Raw genomic sequence first — 25,888 nt, forward strand, 5'->3', positions numbered from 1 at the left:
GTGTCCATTCCAGGTTCTTTGCATAAAGCAAAACCTCTATTAAATTTTCATTTCACTCAATTTTGTTAGAGTAATTATTTATAATTCGTATTAGATAAACCAAATATTAACCTTGTTAGACCCCAAATTTGGACTAAATTAATGTGAACATAAAATGCTCAAAACGTAGCAAACGTGTTTAATGTAGCATGACGAAGTGGATGTTTCAGGAAAATGCCCATATTTGGTGATGTTTAGTCTCCGCCCATATTCCGGAAATGTTTGCGCTCTTGAAACCATTGGCTGAACGTATATTTTGTTACTTCTATGACGCATTTTGCGAGCATGTCCTTATTTTTTACCTTGATGATGTAAGATAACGAGCCTTTATTGATACATACTCCACTTTAGTTTACTAAACTTGGGTTTTGTTTCTACCCTATCTGTAGTTTTAGGAAATTACTTCTTAAAATATTTGAAGGACACATTTTCTTCTAGCCAAGGAGTCAGACCTGGAGATTTACAAGAACTTCCGCGTACAATATCGAGATTTTGCCCACAAATATGGCAACAAAGTTAAGTATAGACCACGAGGCAATACCAATTACGGCTTTAAACTGCAGCTTCCGAAAGAAACTTGGATTGTATCTGAACCCAACAAACACGGTGGCGTCAGACTGGAGGACAATCGCCGAAATGATGGACTTTACATACCTGGAGATAAAGAACTTCGAGAAAAGAGATTATCCTCTCGAAAAGGTTTTAACGGAATGGGAAACTCGTCCGCATGCCACAGTAGCAAATTTACTGTCAATTTTGGAAAAAGCGGAAAGAACAGATGTTACTACCGACTTAAAAGACATCATAGGTAGGCTATTGCGCACACATTTTACCATTTTGAAACAGTCAATTTTTTATGAACCTGCTATACATACACTTTTTTACATGTATTCCCTTACGTCTTTTAATCCAAATATTCTATGATAAAAGACTCGTTAAACGTTAATGTCATATTCACAGTATGAGGAAGTGACGCGTTACATATGTTGCATTAGTTATTATTAAATTATAAAGATTTTCAGTTGACTGTCCATTTTTTTCTACTTTTGCACAGATGAAGACTGCAAGAAGTATTTAGAAAGACTACAAAGAAAACCTTTGCAGGTCCCAGTGGTGGATAGTTGCGGGCCCCGCACCCAGGAACGAGACGGCATTACACTGTATGATGATCCTCAAGGTATCTTTGGTCTGAACACACTATGGAATATTCCTTTTAGTCACCTTTAGTTTCATAAAAACAATTTTCGTCTTTGTCTTGTCCGTAGGTGTATCACCTGAGACCTTTGATGCTTTTATCTGCTATTGTCAGAGTGACTTCCAGTTTGTTCATGAGATGATCAAACAGTTAGAACAGACCGAGTGCAACCTGAAGTTGTGTGTGTCTGACAGAGACGTCCTTCCTGGTACATGTGTGTGGACCATCACGAGTGAACTCATAGAAAAAAGGCAAGCTTTTTTGGTGTTGTTGATCATAATCAAGCTTTGTCCCTGTGATAGGGTTAAAACAAACTAACAATATTCCTTCTTATATGTTGCCCCTTAGATGTAAAAGAATGGTGGTTGTTATTTCTGATGACTATCTGGACAGCGATGCGTGTGACTTTCAGACAAAGTTTGCACTAAGCCTTTGTCCAGGTACAATTTTTCTTAAAAAGTGCTGTTACAGTTTCTATTATATTATTCGTTTTTAGTGACCGTTTGACTTTGTTGTTATAGAGTATATAATGTTAATCTTCTTTTACTCATTTATGAGATGTCTTATTCCTAAGTGTTTAAAAAATGATATTGCAGACTTAAGAAACTTTCTGATTACACACATGCCACCGTGCCATTTTCACTTCATATCTGTTTTTGATACAGGGGCCCGCTCCAAACGTCTGATCCCCGTTGTCTACAAAGCGATGAAGAGGCCTTTCCCAAGCATTCTGCGTTTTCTGACAATTTGTGATTACACCAGACCTTGCACACAGATCTGGTTCTGGACACGACTGGCCAAGGCGCTCTCCCTCCCCTAAACATTTCTACAGAAAACATTATGCCTTTGCTCTGTAGTCATCACTCAGTAAAGCACAATGCTCTCAATGAAAGAAGAAGGGAAAATACCACATTGTGATTGTTTCACATTAGAGAGTTTCTTAAGCTAAATAGTGGGTCCACTTTTTGAACGTTTCTATAAAGGTACTTTTTATGGTATTTTACAAAAGGTGTTTTACCCTATTCAAAAGGTCTCTCAATCTCTCTCCCAGAGCAGAGCACCAAGAATGGGAGTAGGTGGAGACATGCTTACTCATTCAGTTTTATTCAGTTGTCCTTGTACAGTATTTGATATTTTCAAGCTCTAATAACAGTATTTTGTTGCAATGTGCAAACGTGCATTGTCTTTTGTTAAAAAATGTGCATGCCAAATGTTTTTTTCTTGAGTATTTTACATGTGTAAACTGAATGTATATAAGCAGCATGTTCTCTCTAAAACGCAAAATGCTGTTTTCTGCAATGTTGTGTTCAATCTGTCTTTCACACTGGGAATCTTTTGTGTTATAAAATATTGCTATACTACAGTATATATATTATTACCAAATATATTTAATTTAGGATAACTGAATGAATTATATTGGTTACATCATCATGGTTTGTTATCCATGTATTAACTTCTAAAACATGGTTCTAAATTTTAACATTTCTAATATCTGATTTCCCCCACAATTTCTTCGGCACCAAGTAGATTTCCTGTAACGTAATGTACGAATGTTTGATAAATTGTCCAACTTTTTTTGTATTTAATCCATTTTAAAGAATTTATCCACTGGCTTTGTCGTTAATGTGTATCTGTCGAAGCAATGAAGTTGGTAAAAGCAATAAAGAGAAAAACATTTTTTTCATTTTCAAAACTTCTGTGGGCCTTGGGTAACTGAAAATTAAAGGAACAAGTCTCCTACCATAAAAATGAATATATTTGACTCATATTTATCTGTGTTTGTAAACATATTATGTAAAGACTATGTTATTCACATGATACATTCAATGCATCTTTGCTATATGTGCATATCTTTATATATCCACACATTTTCAGCTATTTATTTTAAATTAGTGATCCTATGAACAATACTTTTGCACTTCATAGCCTAGTAGTGACGTATGGACCTTTGGCAGTGACCCATCAAGCACAAATACTATTTGTAAGGTACTCTTCATTCCACAAGAGGGCAGCACAATCAACCTACGTTATTTATTGCATGAACTCAAAAATCCCAAAGTGATGTGAAAACTGTTTGTTACAATGTACTAATGTTCTCCTCTTTAATAAACAATGTTTGTAATAGTATATTATTGCTATCTATACAGCTCTCGACATGGATTCACCTGTGTTGTATATTCATATCAAAATCTGTCATTTTGATTATTCTATGTGGTTGTTTTTAACTCCGCTACTAAAGAATACAACATTTCCACATTGTATTCATCAAACAATAGTAACTAAATACATTATTTTGGATTGAACGCATCATGTTTTTAATATAATTACACACCCAAGATGGCCGCCTATCGCGACCGTTAGCGTGCTGTACAGGAATGCGGTGGGCGGGGCTTTCTGGCACTGGTGGCAAACTTTGGGAATGATAGAAAAGGCTGTTGAAGATAGTCGCAGAGTGAAGCTGGAATGTTACTGTCTTGCGGGTTGGAATAACATTCATAATTTGTTTACTGTAATCGCCAAACTCTAGTCTTTGGATTCGGTAGGATATAAATAAACGAACGCAATCCTAAGACATGTCGGAGGACCTGAGCTCTCAACCCTGGTCCATCAACAAAGATGACTATGAGCTGCAGGAGGTAATCGGTAAGTGTTTCTTGATATAATTGTGAGAAATGTGTGGCCCTGTATGCTTAAGAAACGTGTATTTTAGTAGCTCGTTTCAAGCTGGTATATGTTGGCTATATGTGTTTAGGAAGCGTCAAATGTTGGTATATTTGAACACGGGCAGCCTGTACGTGTTCATGCATTGACCAAATCAGCAATTTTATAATGAGCGCATGGTAACGTGGGACTTCAAGCTCAGGAAAAAGCAACGCTCGAGACTTTGATGTTTAACCTTTCAAATGAGTTTAATAGGTGTTTGCTAAGTACTCATAATCTCCACTTGAGTTGTCAAGCTTGTTACGTATCCCAAGTTCGACTTCTTTCTAGGCGGTTAACCATTTCACCCCCTTTGTGGAATGTGAATAATAAAGTTTCAAAGCACACATGTGCCCAGTTGACTGACAAGGTTGGGTAACACGCGTAACATTTTAAGACAGTTGTCAATACCATACAGCTTAAATACATGACACGACAACGCCTCGTTTTACTGATAAGCCTGAACACGTGCAGCGACGCTCCCTTTCTGTAACGTAAGTTACTCTTTTCTTCAAAATTGATTTGAAAGTTGATCTTATTTCTCAAGCAGTTAAAGTGTAGAGCCAAATACAACGCATACGGAAATCCGAGAGAGATGACAGAGGTTCTGATGTGTACTGTGTCTTTAAAAAGGTCGTTTTAGGAAAGTACGACCCCCTTTTACAGCATTAGTTCATATCTTTAGTTCACAGATGATTGTAGGTTTAGCACATGAGCATAGTCTGCTTATTTTAGAACAGTCTCATGTCACACCTGTGCAAACCTCCTATTTCATTGTAGAGCCAAAACCCTTACATGCTCCATTGTGTGTTGTCATAGACCCTTTCATTAATGTAGAGGTCAACCTTAGCATTTCGAATCAGATACACCTAAAACCTGTGCTTGTTAGCCAATGGGAAAGTTGTATGAACGCTCTCTGCCAATGGCTTTGGTTTGGGGCGGGAGTAGGTGTTTGCAAATTTGTGTGCTGCAGACTTTAGAGTTCATCTGGTTATTAGTATCATTTTGTCCTTTGTGCACCCTCATGTTTTTTCAAACCCATATGAGGTATTTTCCTCAACTGAGCACTTTTTAAGAATGTTCGTGACCGCGAATCACATTTTGCCTAAAATCTACCGTGCATTGCCTTATATTTCCCCACAGGCCCATTGGTGTGGCTATAAACTTTATTATACGCTGTACTTCTTTTTGATGATCCGTGACTCCAGCGAGTGTGTTTTTACAACCATTCAATGTAGCTGCGCTATACAGGTTATCAAAAATCTGCTTTGTTGGCATGATCTGGTCCCATGTGTTTCTCCTTTCATTCTCTGAGACCTGTATTGTTTTGGTTGCTGGTTGATCTAATCTTGTTACATCCCAGGGTTTTAGCATGCGATTTAGCTGAGTGCTCGGTCGCAGGAGTGCTGGAAAACTCGTGTGATACCTTACATAGTTCTTTTCAGGGCTTTAGACCCCAACGGGAGGCTTCTGACACTACTTTAAACTTGTTCCATGTTTTAACAAGGGTTTTAAGGGTTGTAAAACACATGCCACAGGAGCTCTTAATAGGATTTGAAATGTTTAGTATGCAAGTTTATAAGAGAGTTAGAATAGCAACAGTAAGTTAGTGTTAAACGGATAATCCACCCAAAAATTATCATGAATTGCTCAAGTAGCTCTAAACGTATTCATTTCTTTTTTCTGTTAAATACAAAGGAAGATATTTAGAAGAATGATAGAAACTTAGATTTCTGGTGTAAAAAAATACAATAGTTGCTAACATTTGGCCAAATATCTTTCCTTGTGTACAACTAAAGAAATGTATATAGGTTTGGAACCACTTTAGGATGAGAATTTCATGACAGAATGTTCATATTTGGGTGAACAATCTTTAAAAAAAATTGTTACTTGACTTTTGTCTATTATTATGAATGAATGAGCAAAATAAGACAGTCATACAGGTTCATGAATGTAAGTAAGTGATTGTTGGTTAAACTGTGTGAGAGAGTGTGTGTTTTTTTTTTATTCCAGCGGGGACCTAAAACTGAACGCACACCAACACATGGGGACTGTCATCGTAGGGATCAAAATTAAGGTTCCCATGGGCAATTTTTTTATAAATCGTATGGAACAATATAAAAAAAAGGCAAAACGTTTTCTATGATCAATAGATTTAGGGGATAAAATATACAGTTTGTACAGTATAAACATAATTTTGCCTATGGAGTTTCCCCACAGAGATAATAATGTGTGAGAGAGAGAGGGAGAGGGACTGGGACTGGTCAAACCTGTCTTTACAGTTGCGTTTTAGCTGTTGTGCCTCCTCCGTTTACTCATCCACTAAAGTACCTCACACCTTAAACATTTCAACATGTCATAGAAATAATTTCAATATTTGTTTTAACCTGGTTGAAATCACACAAATTGTTTTGTGATCCTAACTTAAATAATCAGTCTGTAGTTTTATTGGGCATAAGCGTTTTTGTTAACCATCCCTTTTTTTTCAGAGCACCAGAATTTCTAGTCTGTTATTGAAAAGAGTAAAATCGATTTCCTTGAAAGATTTAGATATTAATGTAAAATTCTTGGAAGCACTCTGTGTGGATCGATTAGTTTATGCCCTCTAGCATGCACCTAGAATTGCTTCTTTGTAAGAAATCTGGCATGTGGTGCGATGTTACATGCCAAAACAGGAGTTTAGACTAGAGGTGACTCAGGCGGGTATGATTATAGATCCGCCATAGTTTGTGTTTACAGTTGTTGAACCTTTTATGCTTGGTGTTTGCTTGACTTTCGGGGAAGTAAATAGACTTTTACTTCACTTTTAATTAGTGGCGCAGAATGTTCCAGGCCTTTTTGTTCATTATTTCCTGCAAATTCAAGAAATATCTAGGAGTGCATTGACTTAAATGTGAAATATCGTTTTGCTTTCCAAAGTGTAATTGCATTTGAATTCGGCTTCCCAAGATGCATCATGGACATTTTTTTGATTCTTGTCAACTGCTTTGCGATCCAGTTGGTCAAGACACTTTTGGCTGCTTAAACAAAGGTAGTGGGTTGGATCCAGAGCAGAGGTGATCCAGGGATCGGAAAGCTGTAATCATCCAGCGTTTCAGTTGAGTACAAAGTGGCTCCATGAGGGCTGCTCTTCAATTAGTGTTGTGAAAGCCACTTTGAATAAGTGTCCGCTGTGTAGCATGGAGGAAGTAAACAGAAGTATTACATGCAAACTCGAGGCAGCTTTGTGTGTTTTGCAGAAATGAGAAAAGCCTTGTGCAGTGCTTTTCTAGTTACAAACTGCCTAGCAAAACCTAATTGTGATCTTAGAGGCTAAAGGGATAGTTCACTTTCTTTCTTCTGCAGAACACAAAAAAGATATTTGGAAGAATGTTGGTAACCAAACTGCGCCAGCATCCATTCACCTCTTTTGTATGGACACAAAACCAATGCAAGTGATGCCGTCTCTGGTTACCAACATTCTTCTAAATATCTTCTTTTGTTTTTTGTTACATACCGGTTTGAAATGATAAGAGGGTGAGTAAATGACTGAATAGACATTTAAAGATATGCTAAGGCTGGGTGATAAAACGATATGTATCGATGACACACCTATATCTATAACTATAGAAAAATTGTATATGTTGACACACAATATAATGCTCCAAACTTAACATGTATATAGACATGAAGTTTTGTTGCATGACAATCCATACTGTCACTGGGTCATAATAAACAGCCTGTCCATGCAGCGCGACACAGTGACACACCTCCACTGTTTCACACCTTTATAAATCTCCTAGGCCTGAACAATGATTCGATATATCATATGTAGATTTGCACACCGCATGCATCTAGAAAGATTTGGTTGGCATTTTATTGTATTGCTCATATCAGAACGCTCTCTCAACTTGTATCTTACATTTTGTAAGAAATATTTTTCGATATCAATTTTGACCTCATAGTCCAGCCCTATCTCTATCACAGACATTGCATGCAAATAAGTTAACTTTCTTGTGCAATGCAATTTAAAGTTGTGCCTGTTTAAACTTTCAAGCGATTTGACTCTAGCTTTCCTGTAGCTCAGTGGTAAGAGCATTGCGTTAACAACACAAGGTTGTGGGTTCAATCCCAGGGGATTGCAAATACCTATGTAAAATGTATAGGATAAAGCAATGTAAATCGCTTTGGATAAAAGCGTCTGCCAAATGCCTAAATATGTAAATGTAATTGACTCACAGACGTTTCTTCTGAAATATGAGTGCATCGCATAACTCATAACAGCAGAGGTACAGAACATGCTTCTCTTTCGTGTCTTATTAGCTATTTAGCTGTAAAATAAAATAATTCTTGTTTTTTATTGGTGAGTGCTAAGGCAAAAATAACTGATTCTTTGCTCATACATGGAGCTAGGGATTTGAATAATCCCATAATCCTAAATATTGAATTTTGCCACATAAATCATCCCCGTTGTGGATTAGCTGCCAGTCAGGTAATTCGTCTGAAACAGGAATTACTCAGATGATATGATTCTTTGATGATATGACATTTAGAAAACTTATCTTTCATAGTTTTACATATTGAGAAAAGTTCAAGGCTGGAAATAACTGAACACTTTCTCTGATTTGCAGATTTGTATATTAAAGGTATTTCTGAGCAAATGTCCAGAACAGACTTTTTTTAACCAGAATGTTAATTTTTTTACCCATAACCCAAAGTTTTCATTGTATATTAAATTAGACGAACACTGCCTGCAGTAATGTTTCCTCCCAATCAGAGAGTAGGAAGCTTTCGACTCGCTGAATTGAAGAATTTAAGGTATCACAGCCACAGATGGGTTTGTCTGATTTGATTTGTTTTTATTGATGTTTTGTTACTCCTCACTCCGCTGGGATGTTCACTGTATGTGGACAACCCATGGAGCCTATTCAGCTGAACCATTGTTTTGGTTACTTCCCAGGGCAGCCGGGGTCTTGTTTTTGCACCGATCCTAACTGATCTTTCCACCTCATGGAGTTTCATCAGACGGAGTAAGACCCATGGAAAAGCATGGAGCTCGGTTTCACCCGGGTTCTATTGGCCTGTACTGGAAACATTTGATTTTGACTGTTAAACTACATTTCTAGACACCACACACCATTCGATCAGTCTTTTTTTATTAGCTATATTGTCGTTGTTGAGTGGCTATACAATCATTTTATCCTGGTTGGAAATTAATTTTCCATGTCGGATGGCCATCGGCTACAGGCTGAAGAAACAGGTAATGGCCAGTGAGTGATTTGGTCTGAATGTGACATGTTTCAGAGCAGAATAGTGTGAAGAATTCACACCAGGAAATGTAATAAAGTGCTCCTGATCTGAGAGAACGTGCTGGCTCAAGGTACTCAAAGTGCTACGGCTGACAAAGTGCATTCTGCCACTCTAGGAAAACTCAGATCCGTTTTATATTCTTGTTTTAAGGAGGACTAGCAAGTCATCAACCGCAAAGAAGTCAAATCCCACACTTTGTGCTGTTACTGCCAATTGGTTTTCATTTGCATACTTGGAGGTTTAGTACTCGTGTCAGTTTTTTGGCCCAGGTGTATGTTTGTTATATGATGGAAACCTGTAACCTACATGCAACTATTAGTTCTTCATTTTATTTTCTTCCTAATAACTCAATTGCATCAATGAATCATTACATCAGAAACAGGCCTCCATAAAATCCTGTTGCTGGCAAACACATGTACAACACACCGATGGACGAACGAAATGGCGTTCACAAAAATAAATTGTCACATAAATTAACACGTGGGTGCATGGACCCAATACAGTTTTTTTATGTGTTCTGTTTGATCATTTGACAAACCTGAAAACTCCAATATGAGAACACTTATTAGCCAAGTGATTTAAAGAACGGATATCTTTGATATTCGTTGGTTATCAATATGTTAGTATTTTTGGATAATAAAATATAACAAATTGATGTTTGTTATCAGGTTGCCAGGCAGCTGAAGTTATTAGTTCCTCTTGTCTGATGTATTTGATGGTTTTATGGAGAACAAAAGTTGGTTATGAGGGCAGGGATAATTTTGCGCAAGTACTTGCTATTTAGCCCACATCACTTTAGGGTATTTGGATTCTTTGATCTGCCCAGTTATTTCATACAGTTTATTACGTAGATTAGATTTACAGACTGCATAAATAGCAAATATATAGTAAAATTTTGTTTTATTTAGAGTTACGTCTGATTTAACAGAACTATTCTATTTACTCTTGTTCCTCCATAACCCCTCAGAGGTTTTCTCTAAATCCCTTCTTCTACTGCACATTGCACACTCAACTTGAATATACTTTACTGAATCATGCCATCACTTGTTTGTAAGACAATTTTTTGCTGTTGACGCATGCAATTGTCATTTCACCTGGAGATGAGGTTTCTGATAATTTCTTAAAATTATATTGGACAGTTAATTGGTGGTAATCTTGGGATTTAAGATCGGTTTGTTAGTCTTAGTGCGGATAATCATCTCTCTATTGCTGGAGATTTTTTAGGCTGGTCTGTAGAAGAAGAAATTGCAGTCATGGTAGACATTTATTATATTGGGTTTCTAAAGTGAGAAGAAAGTAGTGTTTCAACCTGTTGAGTCGTTTTACAGATCAGATTGCCACTGCTGAAAACTTAAAGGTTTCATTTAAGGTGTAAATTGAATTTTTCAATGTTATTTATATGTCTATATGGAGTTTTTAATAAACTTTAAAACGAACCAATTTATTGGTCAAAGATAAGTTTTAGGGTATTATAGACTATGGGGGGCTTTTTGTGCCACTTTTTTTAGTTTTAAAGGAAGTTGTGGCTTAAAAGAAGCATGCTGGCAAAACCAAATTGTAGTCGGTTTAAAACAAAAGTTACGTTTTTATTCATTTGAATGGTGACATTTAGCTATATTTTTGTCCTTCTGTCCTATCATCTGCTTTTAATCCACTGATAAGTGTAACTGGACACGATCCAGTCAGGCTGTTCAGCACTGTATTTTTTAATTAAAAATAGGAATTGTCCAGCTTTTTTCTGCTTCATAATCCGCAGAGCCCTGCTGGTGCAATCAAATGCTAAACAATGAGGACTTTGTTATTATTAGGCCATATGGAGTTTGGCTAGATGATTAAAGATGATTAAAAATTTCCCTCTACCTCATACTCACTCAATGTCATTTATATTCAGCTCGCAGTGGAAACATAGGTGCCCGCTGATTTACAAGGGTCTTGCTCCCTATGGTGTCTGTGTTCTATTATTCAGGAAATGCGCACAACCTTGCGTCGTCAATGGTAGAAGTGTCTTCAGAAGTATCTTGTCTGTTTTATCTTCTGGTACCTTGAGCAGAACCTCATTAAACTACTCTGGGGATTAACCTCCGCAATGAAGTTGAAAGCCAAGTATAGCGCAAATCCTTTGACTTGTAGTCTGTTAGGGTTTTAATAGTCCTCGTGCGTGAACGTCTATTGCAGCAGTTTTCATTTATCTTTGAGCTGTAGACTGTACAGGATTTTCTTTGGGAAGGACTGCTGTGACTCTTAAATTGACCTGTTTATAGAACAGAAGTGGATTGAATACAGTTTGTATGAATAAATATCTGTCATGAGTAGATGGTGTAATGCCTGCTTTCGACTTTAGCCTGTGACTGCCGTATTCAATCCAGTAGAGACACAACCATAAGCATTGTGGGTTTAACATCATTTTTCTGGGCTGTCTGAAACTGTGTTTTAGAGAAACAAATAGCTCGGATAAGACTGCTGAGCTTCTGTGATGCAGTAACACACCGCCTGCCAAAACAGAACCAATGGAATATCTTCGCTGCTTTGTTGGGCACGGTGCATGCTGCACCATGTAGAATCTGTAAAACTATTGTATTAGACTAGCAAGGGTTTAAATTAAAGGAAGAAAACTGCATCTAAAAGCTTTGTAGCTTAAAAATGTCAAATTTTATCCTTACTCTTTTGAAATAAGGGTCTAGTCAACTACATTCACAAGTTCAACACCTTAATTGATTTTTTTTATGGTGTCTTAGTAGCTTTGCTACTGGAGTCCCTCCAGGCTCCTCTTCACTATCCGGGTCTTTATGAAGGTTTTGATATTAACACACTTTCTTACTGTGTTACAGGTAGTGGAGCTACAGCTGTGGTTCAGGCTGCCTACTGTGTGCCCAGGAAGGAGAAGGTCGCAATCAAACGCATCAATCTGGAAAAATGTCAGACCAGCATGGATGAGCTCCTGGTATGGAAATAACCACAGTATTACCAATCGGCGCATAAATTACCAGCACATTACTTTCTTGTTTACACCTATTGTATTTTGGGTTATTTCCTTGACGAAATCCGCGAATGCACTGAACCAGACTATAAATTCAACATGAATCAGAGTCTCCAGTTATGACCCCATTTATGTTCTTAATGGAATCGTTCACCCCAAAATGAATATTCTGTCATCATTTACTCACCCTCTTGTCATTTTAAACCTATATCACTTCTGCAGAACACAAAAGATATTTTGAAGAATTTTGGCAGTAGCCATTGGTTTTGTGTCCATACGATTAAAGTGAGTGGGTAACGCCATTGTTCGCTTACCAACATTCTTCCAAATATCTTCTTGTGTTCTGTGAAAGAAAGAAAGTAATACAAGAATGTTCAAAATGACACGAGAGTGACTGAATGGTGACAGAATTTTCATTTTTGCGTGAAATATCCTTATAATATAATGTAGTTGCAATTTGCAAGGGTACAAAAATGGTCAGAATTAACTGTTTACATTTATATTCGATAAGGGTGAACCTCTTTACTATGTTCTGTTTCAATGTATACAGTATGTAAATATTCTAGCTGTGTAATATTTAAAGGATTCATATGTATGCATTTAAGTCATTATGGCTTAACAGCTTTTGTAAGATGGCAGTAAATAGAAACCATAATGGATGAATAGGATCAATTAAACTACTTTGCATCTGTGATTTGTCTTCTGGACAGTAACCCAGTAGCTACCAAGGATGGATCAATTCCTCATTTGTAAAGATTTCAGCTCTAAGAACTATTTTATAAATAATTCCCAATTTTTGTCAGAGTGAATGGTGTCTGAGGCTGTCAGTCACTAAAAAACATTATGACAGGAAATTATGACAGGAGTTTTTTATTTTTTTTAGGACAAGTTTATTTAAAAACATTACACCAACTGGAAGTACAATTGATCATTGTTTCAGAGTTGGTTACATTTAAATGTCAAGCTACAGCGCAGTTATAGTTTCCATACATGAGTCCTTTGTACATAAATCCTTTCCATTTCCCAGCTTATTAACTTCATCTGTCAACTCCCTGGGAGCTCAAAAGGTCACGCTTGTCTTTCCTCGTGACCGGGGGAGCTGATTTCTCATTCACTGAGAAAGCTCATATTCCCTATACACAAGACTCTCTGCAAGAGGCTACCAGGAACTCAATTCCTCTCACATGCAGGTATCTTGGAAGGGATACCCTATGATTTGAGCAAGAAGAAACAAGACTGTTGTTCATCCTCTCTTAATGCTGAACTCAAGTGAACCCCTGGGAATGAAATGGGTGAAAGTTAAACCCACTGCACACGGTGTGAGTTTTGGCAATGGGTTTTGGCAAGATTTTGGGAATTAAAACTCTTAGTCGTTGGACAAAATCATCAGTCTTGGATCAAGGAGTCCGAAATTTTAATCATAGCCCTGCAGTTTGACAGAGAGGCATATATTTCATACTTGATGTACTGTTGTGCTCAAAAGGTTACATACCCCTTGCAGAATCTGGAAAAAGCATAAAGATTTGGAAAAATAAGAGGATTTTTGAAAAGGAAGGTTTCTAAAAATATCCCAGGGCAAAAGTTTACATACCCATGATTCTTAATACTGTATGATGTTACCTAAACAACTTGGACTAAAAATGAAAACTGTCATTGATTGTTTAGGTTACATCATACAGCATTAAGAACCAGGGATATGTAAACTTTTGCACTGGGCTATTTTGAGAAATTCTGTAATTATTATTTTATATTTTTATTTGCTCAGGGCAGGACTAAATTAAAAGTAAACCTTATTTTTCCAAATCTTTAAGCTTTTTCCAGATTCTGCAAGGGGTGTGTAAACTTTTGAGCACAACTGTATATCCATAGAAGTCTGCATCGATTATTTACATTTCCAGCCATTGTTAATATAAGAATTTAGCTTAGGATGGCCTAATATTATTTGATTTCACGCATTGATGACATCAGAATGCTGACCAATCTCTTATCAAAGATGTACATTGTACACTAAGATGTAAAAGATGGTTGATTTTACATAGTCCTGCATTTTCAAACAAATCACTGAGCTTAAGTTGTACAACAGTCGTAAAGGAAACCTAGCTCGGAGAGTCGGAGGTCACATGGAAAGTTTGCCGTTCAGGTTTCCTCTAAACTTTCCCTTCATCTTTATGACCTGCTGAGTGTTCTTTTAAACGCAGAGGAGGCATTTTATTATAGCCAAAACGCTGTTATAATGAGGAGAGCGCGGCAGGTGACTATTGCATACATTCCGCAATAATGGCAGAGGAAATTCCTCAGCGAGGTTTGGGTCAATTTCACTTATGATCAGACCAATTTACTGCCGGGTAGCATGCTCTAGTTCTTCCCAACTTGCCGCAGCAGCCCAAATAGCTGTGAAAGAGAACGGTAAGGCGTAACAAGTCACAACTTGGACACTTTGTGTGTGGTGGGAGGAACAGTTTTCCTCTTTGACTGAGTTGAGATCCTGCCAATGACGTCAGGTTGGATCTATAGTAGCCCCACTGTGTTCCACTGCAGCAGGTCGTTCTAGCTGGATGTGACGAGACCTTCCCAGGACGTTCTGAAATCACATGACCTCAGCGCCTGCCAATTTTCTGTCAGTGCTTGAATGTACCGCATACCTCCAGGGTCAATTGATGAGGTGTGTAGAGATGATCTGTACCTATATACAGTACACAAAATTGTAGATTGTAGATTGTAGTTGATGGCGCATTGACAAACTGTTTGCTATGTGTTTGCTATTATATACTTCCTAACCTCCCTTATATTCTGGTCCATAATGCGGCTACGTATTATAATATATATAATGGTTGTCATGCGTTCCTGCAGGAGCGCCTGTTTTGTAGTTTGAAAAAGAAATCTTCCGATACGGCTGATGTTCGTTTCCAATGAGTCAGCTGCTTTTCCTGCTGATCAATTTAAATCTGAAGCAGTTTGTTCTGGCATGTTTGTGTTCGACAGCTGAGTGTGTGTGTTTGGGCGATGAGCGCAATGTGACAATAGTAACTGATAGGTGATTCTCACAAAATCTTGGTTTTCAATATAGCACTCACATAAACAAATTTCCTTCATATTCATTAAAAATAAGTTATGACATTTAAAAGCATTCATTTGAAAAGAGATTGTTACGCTTTTAACTAGAGAAATATAAAGTAATCTGTTGACCTGATAGCTAAATATAGTTATTTATAAATGTAGTTATGTTTTTGCCTATAAGTTTTAAAAACTTTGCTCTAAAATCATAAGGGTTGTCTCGTTTGATTTCCGGAATCACGCTTAGTCAAACAACACCCGATGTTCCTCCGTCGGCCATTGGGGGTTCCATTCTTTCAAATTTTTTCATGATATGCAGTATTTTATGAAACTTGGTATGGTTCATCATGACCGTGTTCTGAGAAGATCTTTAAAGTTTAGGTCCCCTAGTAGTCAAGAGATGTAACGAAATTTATGAAAATGTTTATGACATATGAAAAAATTCAACGTCATGTCACTTAATTTACATTACTAGAGTTTTTGGCTCTAGCTGTGGCATTTTATTCAAAACATGCTTTTTCGAACTCCTCCTGCAATATTTGTCAGATTTGCATGGAATTTGGTATGTAGCGTATAGAGACCGTGCTGACAAAGTTATTAAAAGTTTTTTGATTGTTGAAATGGTTCTCATATATAGCCTCGACACACATCATGTCATGTGACTTTATACTTTTGTGTATTGACACGAAACTTGGCATGCATCATCAGTGGCACATCTTGTCTGCCTAATACAAATTTTGTGACCGCGCCACCTAGTTGTCAAAAGTTCTAAACTAAAGTTAAATACATTTCTTGGCTTCTAACAGCCTTTCCCTGTGTTTGTAAATTTGGTTTTCAAAATGTGGTAATCTGACATGTCCAAAATATTTCCTCGCTCTGCCATTGTAGGCACCACCCATTTGGAATTTCGCCGTAAAATGCATTATTTTACAAACACAAAGGTGAAGTTCTGAGGTGACCTGTGAAGTTATAGGCCTGCACCCCCTAGTGGTCGAGAGGTATAATGAAATTTATTAAAATGCTTATAACATATGACCAAATCAACATAATATTATTCAATTCACATTAGTACATTTGTTGACTCAAGCCAAGTTCTTTATATAAAAGTTGTCTTGGTTTTCAAAACCTGATCATCTGACTATATATTTTCCTTTAGGGCATTGGTTGGGCCTGACCCGTAACTGCTGCTTGCAGCTATATTAAATATAAATATTTTCTGTCAATGATTCTTTTGTCATTTGAGATTATATAGTATATCTTTTTTTCTGAGTATTTAAAATTTTCACTGTTTAAATTACAATATATAATTCACACGTCATTGTAATGATAATTTCATCAGAAAAAAATCTTTCTATGTTAAAATTATGCTTTGTGCAAGGTGAAGACAGTTATGTTTATTATGATATTTTTTTCTGCCATGATGTTTCAGTGTTTTTTTTCATTGCCTTTGCTTAAATTTAAGATACTCATCAATAGTAGCTCATGCAAAAGAACTTGGGGGAATATCGAACCAGTTCTTCAAACATATCAAACAAAAATCTTCAGTCAGTATATCATAGGCTTTTACATAATGTAAATCAAATAGAAATGTGCTCCTGGTGTACAAATGCAATATGCTATGGAACTTGTGATTTTAGCTTGAGTGGGAAATTGTCTCTAAGAAGAAGAAAATAGTTTTTCCACTAGGGGTAACGACTGGCTGACAGTGACATAACAGAAAACAAAGAGTCTCAGAGTCGTTGCCCTGCTCATTGTCCTCAGAAAGTACACAAATGGGGTGGTGAACGGTCTCTTGATGTCACCCTCCCTTCTCAAGCTATTGTTTTCTCTCTCTTGGGTAGACATCGGCCAGCCAAACCGAGATGACCCCCCTCTCGGCCTCCTCTACTGTGAGAACACAAATGGAACACTAGCCAGTGAAAGTCCAAAGGCTTGGCCTTGTGTTTCTTTTCTTTTTTGTGTGCATCCCTAAACCCTGGTGTCCACTGTGGAACAGCCGTCGTGGAGCCAGGCAGGCTGATGCTGACTGAACTAACGAATGAATTCAAGCTTTGGGACGGCAGGATGAGATGGTGCTGTTGTGGTGTTGAATGGTGTATCATTGTCTTGTACAGTTACTTTTTTGGGGTCTGTGGAAAAATATTCAGACAGTTAATTTGAGGACTCTGCTTGGAAAGTTAAATGATGAGTATGACTTGAACAAAGAGTCATATACAGGTTTTGAATGACATGAGAGTGAATAAGTGATTATAGAAATGCTTATTTTTAGGTAAAGTCTCCCTTAAATATCAGAATATTCTTGGGCACACAATTGTTGTTATTAAAGAAACAAAGGAGCACAAGATTCCGAGCTACAGCTTTGTGCTCTGAACTTGTGTATATTAGAATAAGGGCTGCTTGTTATTATTGATTGCATGGGTTTGCCTTAAAGGGGTCAAATGACACGGCTAAAAGGAATATTATCGTTTGTTTTAGATGTAGTTCAATGTGTATGTGTATACACGATTTAAGGTTAAAAACGCTTTATTTTCCACATACCGTGCATGTTTGTATCCCCTCTTTGTCCCGCCTCTCTTAAACGCGCTGATTTTTAACAAAGCTCTAAAAAGCGGGGTGTGCTGTGATTGGCCAGTTAACCAGTGCGTAGTGATTGGTCGAATACTGCAAGCGTTTCACTGAAATGTAAAATCAGGTTCCTCTTTAATTGTACTGACAGACAGGTGATAAAATGTCATCGGTACTTCCTTACATACATTCGAGCCTGAATCTGATAGGAAAAATAAAGATGATCAAGCTGATACATCACCTAGGCCAGCGCGACTTGAGCAGGATGTAAAGGATTGGTAAGGTTTTAATAAAAAAATTATGTTAAATAGTTAAAAACTATAGCTTACTTTTTACCTTTTATATAATATACAACATTATTAAGACTATAAACAAACAACCATATACATAATACAGAGTTTGTGTGAGATAGAAATAAGCTCACATTATGTCAGGGAATATTTACATAATAAATAATGCTTTATATGGTCGCTTTTTTTTTGCCCTTCTTGATCAACCATTGTTACGCCACGTCTCGTCGCGACTCAACAAAGACAATAAACCCCATCATAAACACCACATTTGTTACCTCTAGTTGGAACATTATTACTGATTATCAGGACTTTTGATGTTCTTTTTCACGTTCTTTTTTCGTGAAGCAACTTGAACATTCGGATTATACTTTTCAAGAACAGTGTTGTAAATAAAATGTTACCATACGTTTTAAGTCGTCTCATCTTTAGGCAGACCAAACAAAGTCTTTCTTTTCGCTACGAAACACAGCGTCTCCGCGACATGGCTGCGGCAGTGTTGATACAATGAGATTTACAAGTACGCCCACCTTACTTGCGTTTAGATTTGGGCGGTCATAATGAAGTCATGTTACGAAATGACGTACATTCGCCGGGCTGTGGTTACAGGAGGTGTTTCAGGCAGGTCTGGGTGAGCAATTGCTTTTAGATGGAATCCATATTTTGTTTCGACTCTTTAATTTTTGCAATTTTACGTGTCTAATACATGCATGGGTAACACACCAAAGACACAGAAAAAGACCCCTTTAACTAACCAAATAAGACTGAAGCTGTCAGGTAAAGAAAACTGGCAAAATTGCTTTGTAATGTCAAATGACTCTTTAAGAGCTCAGTGATGGATTTTTGCTCACCAACATTTCCTCAGCTGTCAATTCCCTTAAGCTGAAATACTTTAAAGTATGCAAGTTCTTCAGCGGCTGAACAGACCAGCAAATAAACAGGGAAGGGCTCGATTTTTCTCTTGCATATTGACTGTAACGTATACACCTATTTATTTATACACCTTGCTAATTTAGAGCCGGCATTATAAGAAAGGTGCCATGGTGTTTATAGCATGCACCAATGGATGATGTTTATTTTAACAGTTTGTGCATGTTTGCGGTCAGTGGGAGATGTTTAAGGGAACTAGAAGTGCTTATATGTTTGGATTGAGAAAAACTACTATTCCAGATACATAAATACATGCAGCGGACTTGTAGGTTTGCCAACTGTGTAACTGAGCCAGGGTTGTTTAAACATTAGTCCAGATCTGGAATTGTGGGGCACGTCGGTTAAGCCACAAGCCTGGTGAATTCTAGTCCACATACTATGTTACTGTATTAACATGTGTACGCAGGTTATGCTCTATGTAGTTACACTTTACACAAGACTGATTTATGTTTTGAATACAGATTCTCACTCTCTTAAATAATCCTGTGGTTTCTCGGTAAGGGGTCTGATTTTAGAAAATAAATCAAGTCAGGTTTCCTTACATGAAAAGTGATGCTCTCTCTCTCTCTCTCTCTCTCTCACCAGAAAGAGATTCAGGCAATGAGCCAGTGTCACCATCCTAACATTGTGTCGTACTACACCTCCTTTGTGGTGAAGGATGAGCTGTGGTTGGTGATGAAGCTGCTCAGTGGTGGTAAGTCCCACCCACCTACTCCGTTTTCTCTGATTATGTGTTTTACAATGTACAGGGATTGTCAATAACTGCATTATTAACAACCACAACTATCAACATAGTATTAGTTGTTCACATATTGTAATATTTTAAAGAGTACATAACTAGGGATTTTGGTTTATGCAGTGTCCCAACAACAAGTTTATGTACATAGGTGTAAAAACACTATTATTTCATAATAATAGGCAGTTAATCTTATCTACTTCTTGACTGACTCTCAAATGATTTGTTCCGCGATTCATCTGTATAATTCTCTCGTTTTCCGCTAGCCTAGTCTGCTGTGATTGGTGAATCACCAAGAATGAGCTTATTTTGCGAATACAACAGGCTGCTTTTACATTATCCCGGTTATTACATGGCTACTTGTTACATGAGAAAAAAACTGGGCATAAAATGTGAATTTGAAATATTTAATTAGCACATTTTTCGAAGACCTTCTTCGATGAAAAGCTGTTTACTTTCGGTTTTGAAGTAAGAAACAACGTTCAAACGTCACGAACAGGCAAACTGGTTTAACCATTTGTAAATATAATCTCATATATGTTATTAAATGACATATTTATAATTCATTTTGTGTAATATTCAACTGCCCTTGGTGTTATTAGTTTTGAGGGGTTGTAATAAGAAAAGAACAAACCTTGAAATGTTGGACTGGCCAATCAGACACAAGAATTCAAATGAGCCGTTCTAGATCATTGGTTGTAGATGGGGTGCATGGTAGGGGCCCACAAGAGGGTCCCAGCTGACTTCCAAGGGGGCCTCAAGTTATAATAGCTATATAACACTATATTAGCATTAAAATACAACTAAAACCTAAAAATCAAGATATTATTGTATTATTGTTTGTATATCGAATATCATTATTATTAGAAATGATGTTATTTATTTATAATAATTAAATGAATTTCCAGTTAGTGTCAAGCTCTAAATATTTTATTGGGTGGGAAGGGGCCTTTGAATATTGTTGAATACAATGGGGGGTCTTGGATTCAAAAAAATTGAGAACCCTTGTTCTACATAATATAATAATCATTCATCTCTCAATGCTTTCTTGGATTGCTTGATATTTTGATGATCTTTTGTTAATGGTATTTGACTTCAGTTACATGCATTTATTCTTGTAATCGTTTAGGATCTTAAAAGACTTGTTAGAATGATTATGCGGCCTGCCACAGGATCCCCCATAGAGTTAATCACAGCCCAATGTTAATTACAGCAGAGAGACACGGGGCCGCTGCAGCAGGCAATTGTAGAAACGTACAGAATAACTCTGAGCAGTATTGTGTTATAAATGCCTGTAGCTTATAAATCTGTGATGATCATTTCTTCTAAGACATGCACTGCATAGCTTTGTGTTTTTCAATGCATTGGATTGTGCAACCAAGGTTGGAGTCTTTTTTGGCAGCAGTGATTTTAAGTTAAGTGCTTGTCCATGTTGATCATTGACATCACACAATTCTGTTTAACACACATTTAATTCACCTTCATGATAGTCTGTCTTTGGACAGGATTAGTTACACTGGGTCTTTTCATTTCTACGTTTCAAATTTCATTGCATCCTTAAGCTCCCGTCTTCCCAAAGCCCACTGTGTGGAGTTACTGCTGAGAGATTGATGATATGTTTCAAGCCGCTGTGTAATGTTCATTCCCAACCGCAGCACAGTCCCAAATTCTGCACGGGGAGATTATAGCCTGACTAGCATTGACACGGACGTGCAGCCTTTCGTTCATGAGCGCAGAGCTGAAATCACTCGGAATAAGAGTTGTTTGTTTTAGTCTTGTTTACTTTTATGCATCTGCCAGTTGAAGATGCCCAGGTGGTACGGTGCCCGGTCTGAAAAAAAAATTAAAGGCCGAAGGAATGAAGGACACAGACAGTACTTGTTGGTGACTGAATTCTGTCCATGAAATCTGACTGCTTTTGTCTTTGAACTGTCTCATCTTGACAGCATCATGTGCTATATCCCGCTTGACAGCTGTCAGATGCAATGACCACAGTAGGAATGTGATCCTGTTGGGTAGCATTCCATCTTTTCACCACAGGAAGTGTGTCAAGGAAACGACATTCATTTTTGAAATGTTTTATTTTTGGTATGTCGGAGAAGTGCCGCTAAGGTTTACGTACAGTGGAAATGTGTCATCTGGTAGATCTGAATCTAAGATAGTGTTCATACCACAGTAGATATATTTCTGCAACTATCAGTGGGTGAGCAGGAATGCTTTACGTTATTAAAGTGTTAAGAAGAATCTTGAAAGAATGTAGAAACGCAGATCTTGCGTGTCTGAAACAAGACTTTGTTCTTCTGTCCTAACGTATGCAGTGTGCCAATAAATAGGATAAATAGTAGGGGTGGGAAACTTTTGGAATCTCTCGATTCGATTCGTATCGATTCTTCGGGTCACGATTCTAAATCGATTCTCGATTCTAAAACATTTCTCCAATCTGAATCAAATTTCGACTTGTTATATTATTTATTCATATTTTATTCCAGTTTGTGGTTCAGCGTTACCTTTTTTGTTTCTATTTGACTGTGATTGACATGCCTAAAGAAAGAAAAATACCACTGCATCAAAAACCAGAAAGTTTCCTTCTATTGCACATGAAACAATTTAGTATAAATATTAAAAAAAGACAAAATATTTTTCCAAATGCTTGCCTTCACGGAAAGTGGGGCTGGATGTATTATTTTTCTTTCCTCTTCCATGACTCGTGCATACTCCATTGTCCTCTGCAATCTGTGCACACTTTAATCTGTACGGGTGGCGCACAAACTCGCGCGATTACCTTCCGTCTTTTAAGTACGACCACAGCACGTTATTTTTTATAAAAATAAAATATAAAAACGATTCATACTTCGTTTGTTCCTCCCACTCCCAATAAATAGTACATCTTTTATTGACTTTATTGTAATATTATACCGTAAGAGTGACTGGCAAAAAGCAAGCGTCTCACTCTGGCCTGTTTGTTAAGTACAAAGGTATGCGAGATGGAAGCACCGCTCGATAACTTCATTAGCACGAAATGCAAAAAGGTCGTCTTCTCGCTGGCCTTTGAACAGCACTTATGAGTTGTTGATCCTTATTTAAGTGCTGCATTGCCGGTCAATGTCATGCATTTGAGATTAAACATTAGACTTACTCTTTAGTCTAGTCTAGAATGGTCACTTTATATCAAATATATTACTAAGAGTTGTTTTATTAGAAAGCTTTGATGGCTTTTGCACGTTCTAAACTTGATGTTTTGAAATATGGCTTTGGGCCCATAATCACAACCCACTTGGAGACGACAGATGCTTCCTATCTTCCCTCAATCCCTCCACCCTTTTTTCTTAGAGCAGTTTCTCTCTTGCCAGCAGCCCCGTATGGCTCCGTGCCCTTTGGCACAGTGGGCACGAGATGGCTCGTTCCATCCACGCCAACGCATGGTTTTTAGGAAGCCGGCAGTGTCCGACAGTCTGACATTATTTGGACAAAGAGACATTTTCTTTTCCTGTTGTGAAATTATGGTATGGGCTTTGGGAGACATTCTGCTTCTCCTCGAGGTGTCATGGGAGATTTCTGAGAATGCTTTTACTTCATGGTTAACATTACTTTCAAGGGTGTTTGGAAGGAATATAATTAATGTGAACAAGACATAAAATGACAATTCTTCAGAAACAGAATATAGGTCAAAGGTCATATGGACAACTTTTATGGTGGTTTTGACAGAAATGCAAGATTGACAGCATGTGGTCACAATATAATTGTTTTTTTGGGTAGTTAATGTAACTTTTCTTTTCTATCAGTTTTTGTTTTTACGAATGTATAAAGGCGTACAGGTTTAGAGCGATACACAAATGAATTTTCATTTATGTGTGAACTTTTCCTTTCAGTTTATATCCCTAGAGCTCGAGTTGTTGCGGGGAGTTGTTTGAAATGACTTCAGTTTTATCTCTCTCTCTCTGACACTTTTTGTGTATGTTTGACTCTAAGCATTATCAGCTGTCCAACCCATCACCCCAGGGTTTGTAAAGTAACATACTGTATGCATTTGCAAAGCCCTCCTCTCTTTCACAGCTAGAATGCTCAGAGTGTTTCTTAAGGTCGTATTCGTCATTGAAATCTGATGTGCTGTGTGCTCAGTCAGCAGTGCTTTGGCTTTGTGCCAACAAACACACCCATACACACACTTTTTCGGTCTATTGTTTCTTTTTATTTGAATGCTTGTTTATTTGAGTATTTGATAAAATAGAGATAAGACAGAAGCTTGTTTTATGGACAGAAAAACTAAACCAAAATAAGAAATCACACAGGGCCTTTTCCTCAGAAGCACTTTTTCTATGAACTAGGGTGTGGGTGTGATAAACTACCTTGATTCCCAGGCCCTGATCACTCACCTTTTCCTGGTGACTCATGCCGCACTTATAATTTATAGCAATAACACTTGATAGCATTACGTTATTGTATTTTTTTTCTTGCAGAAAAAAGAAAGTCATACAGGTTTGAAATGACAAGAGGCCGTGTAACTAACGACAGAATTTTCCTTTTGAAGGTGAAATTTTCCTTAAAATAATTTTATGTTATTTTCTTATAATATTAAATATAGCCGGGTATTTGTTATTTATTTACTTTGAAAGAATTTATTTTTATCAAATATTAAAAAAGATGCAAATAAATTTGCTTAAATAGTAAATGTAATTTAAAAGATCTAGTTTACTATAATATCATGTTTTTCAACTTCCTCAGTGTTATTCTCTCATGATCAATCATAATAAATAAACTTTAAAGAATTAGTTGAAGCACATTTCCGATAGTGATGCCCGTTTCTCAAAGCTTCTTTACGCAGGCTACATGGGGTACTGAATAAATCAATCATTTTCATGTCTTGACTCATTAATGATATTTAATACTTGTTTCTATGGTATTTAATTCTGCCATACCAAGACGGCAAGTTGTTTTGGTTAAATCTCTCATCTGGATACAATTTACAAATACATTCTCCGTGAAGTCTTCATAGGAAGTTTGGCTACTCCGTTTTCTCCAGAACTGTCAAAATTTATTAAAGGGGGAAATTGCTCAATACCACACAGTCTTGATGTGTTTTAGTTCTTTCATAAAGTGATTCATTGATTTTAATATATTAATCATAAAGAAAATGATATCGAGTAGAGTGAGTTAAATGGAAGACATTTTTTGTTGCCGCTCATCAAGCACTGTGGAAGGACATAAGATGAACCGAATTTAACTGCTATACAATTTTCTCACCCCAAGTTTACCAATATCCCTCTCTTGTTTTTAAATGAACAAATGTTATTGACCATCAGGGAAAGAACAGGAACAAAACCGAAGAGGAGGGTAGAGATTGAGCAGGGGGTTTCATTCTAAAGTGATGTGCCAATAAATATCCTCATGCCTCTGGCACTCTGGCGTGCAAACACTCTGCTGACAGCATGCGGCTGTACCTCATGTCCCTCTGGGGGGTTTAATGTTCCGGGTTTTTAATGTTGGGTTCACTGACCGAGCCAGTGATGCCATTTCAGTTAAGTCGTTTAGAATGCCAAAATTTCTCTGAATTTCAGTTTGCAAAGTTTCGATAACTTGAGCTGTCTTGGGGGAAAAAGTTGTTTTTTGTTGGTCATATAATTTGTCCCTCCGAGAAACTACTTTAGCTATTGACATGGATAGATAGGAACTACATATGTAACTCTTATATGGCCACAAACAGAACCCTCTTTGTCTAGCCGAGGTCTGTCTAAAATCAGGATGTTCAGAGTGATTCCAGACCAGGAGTCTTTTTGGCGCATCAGGGTTTACGATGTTCACATCACCTCCCTCAGGAGGTTTCGTCTGTCTGCACTGTATGCGTCTGTCTGCGCTGTATGCTTGTAGGAGATACTGGCTGTTCTCCAAGCTCAAGGCATAACTGCTTATTAAAGATACCGATGAAACATATCCTTCATGACCTGCTGTATATGCATTAATTAAATGTCATGGGGAAAATATCGACTGACAGATTTTATCCCAAAGAATGTTGTCTTCTGTGTTTCTCAAGGACATGAGTTTTGATTTTTTTTTAGGGGTCACGTGATACAATTGAGTCCGTATGTTTGTCGTTTAATATGTCTACTGTATACAGC

At 37.3% G+C, this 25,888-nt stretch overlaps 2 protein-coding genes across 3 annotated transcripts in view; both read left to right on the forward strand.

The window, feature by feature from the left end:
• The first annotated feature begins 253 nt into the window (after window positions 1-253).
• Window positions 254-2,918, forward strand: myd88 (MYD88 innate immune signal transduction adaptor). The gene is made up of 5 exons (XM_056738512.1): window positions 254-847; window positions 1,094-1,216; window positions 1,305-1,485; window positions 1,583-1,674; window positions 1,900-2,918. The coding sequence occupies exons 1-5, from the start codon at window positions 544-546 to the stop codon at window positions 2,052-2,054; spliced, it is 855 nt and encodes a 284-aa protein (XP_056594490.1). The 5' UTR covers window positions 254-543; the 3' UTR covers window positions 2,055-2,918.
• A 728-nt stretch (window positions 2,919-3,646) lies between these two features.
• Window positions 3,647-25,888, forward strand: part of oxsr1b (oxidative stress responsive kinase 1b) — a 37,095-nt gene continuing 14,853 nt past the window's right edge. For both annotated transcript variants that reach the window (XM_056738472.1, XM_056738473.1), the window contains exons 1-3: window positions 3,647-3,877; window positions 12,052-12,164; window positions 19,625-19,733. In XM_056738472.1, the coding sequence (XP_056594450.1) occupies window positions 3,808-3,877; window positions 12,052-12,164; window positions 19,625-19,733 (292 nt within the window). In that variant the 5' untranslated portion in view covers window positions 3,647-3,807. The remainder of the gene's footprint in view (window positions 3,878-12,051; window positions 12,165-19,624; window positions 19,734-25,888) is intronic.

The sequence above is a fragment of the Triplophysa dalaica genome, chromosome 23 (assembly GCF_015846415.1).
Source record: "Triplophysa dalaica isolate WHDGS20190420 chromosome 23, ASM1584641v1, whole genome shotgun sequence".
Lineage (NCBI taxonomy): Eukaryota > Metazoa > Chordata > Actinopteri > Cypriniformes > Nemacheilidae > Triplophysa > Triplophysa dalaica.

Excerpts from the sequence above, each read along its gene's own strand:
- myd88 (XM_056738512.1), top strand. The coding sequence starts at position 544 with ATGGCAACAAAGTTAAGTATAGACCACGAGGCAATACCAATTACGGCT. Across the intron at positions 848-1,093 it reads CGACTTAAAAGACATCATAG|ATGAAGACTGCAAGAAGTAT; the intron begins GTAGGCTATTGC and ends ACTTTTGCACAG. Across the intron at positions 1,486-1,582 it reads AGTGAACTCATAGAAAAAAG|ATGTAAAAGAATGGTGGTTG; the intron begins GCAAGCTTTTTT and ends GTTGCCCCTTAG.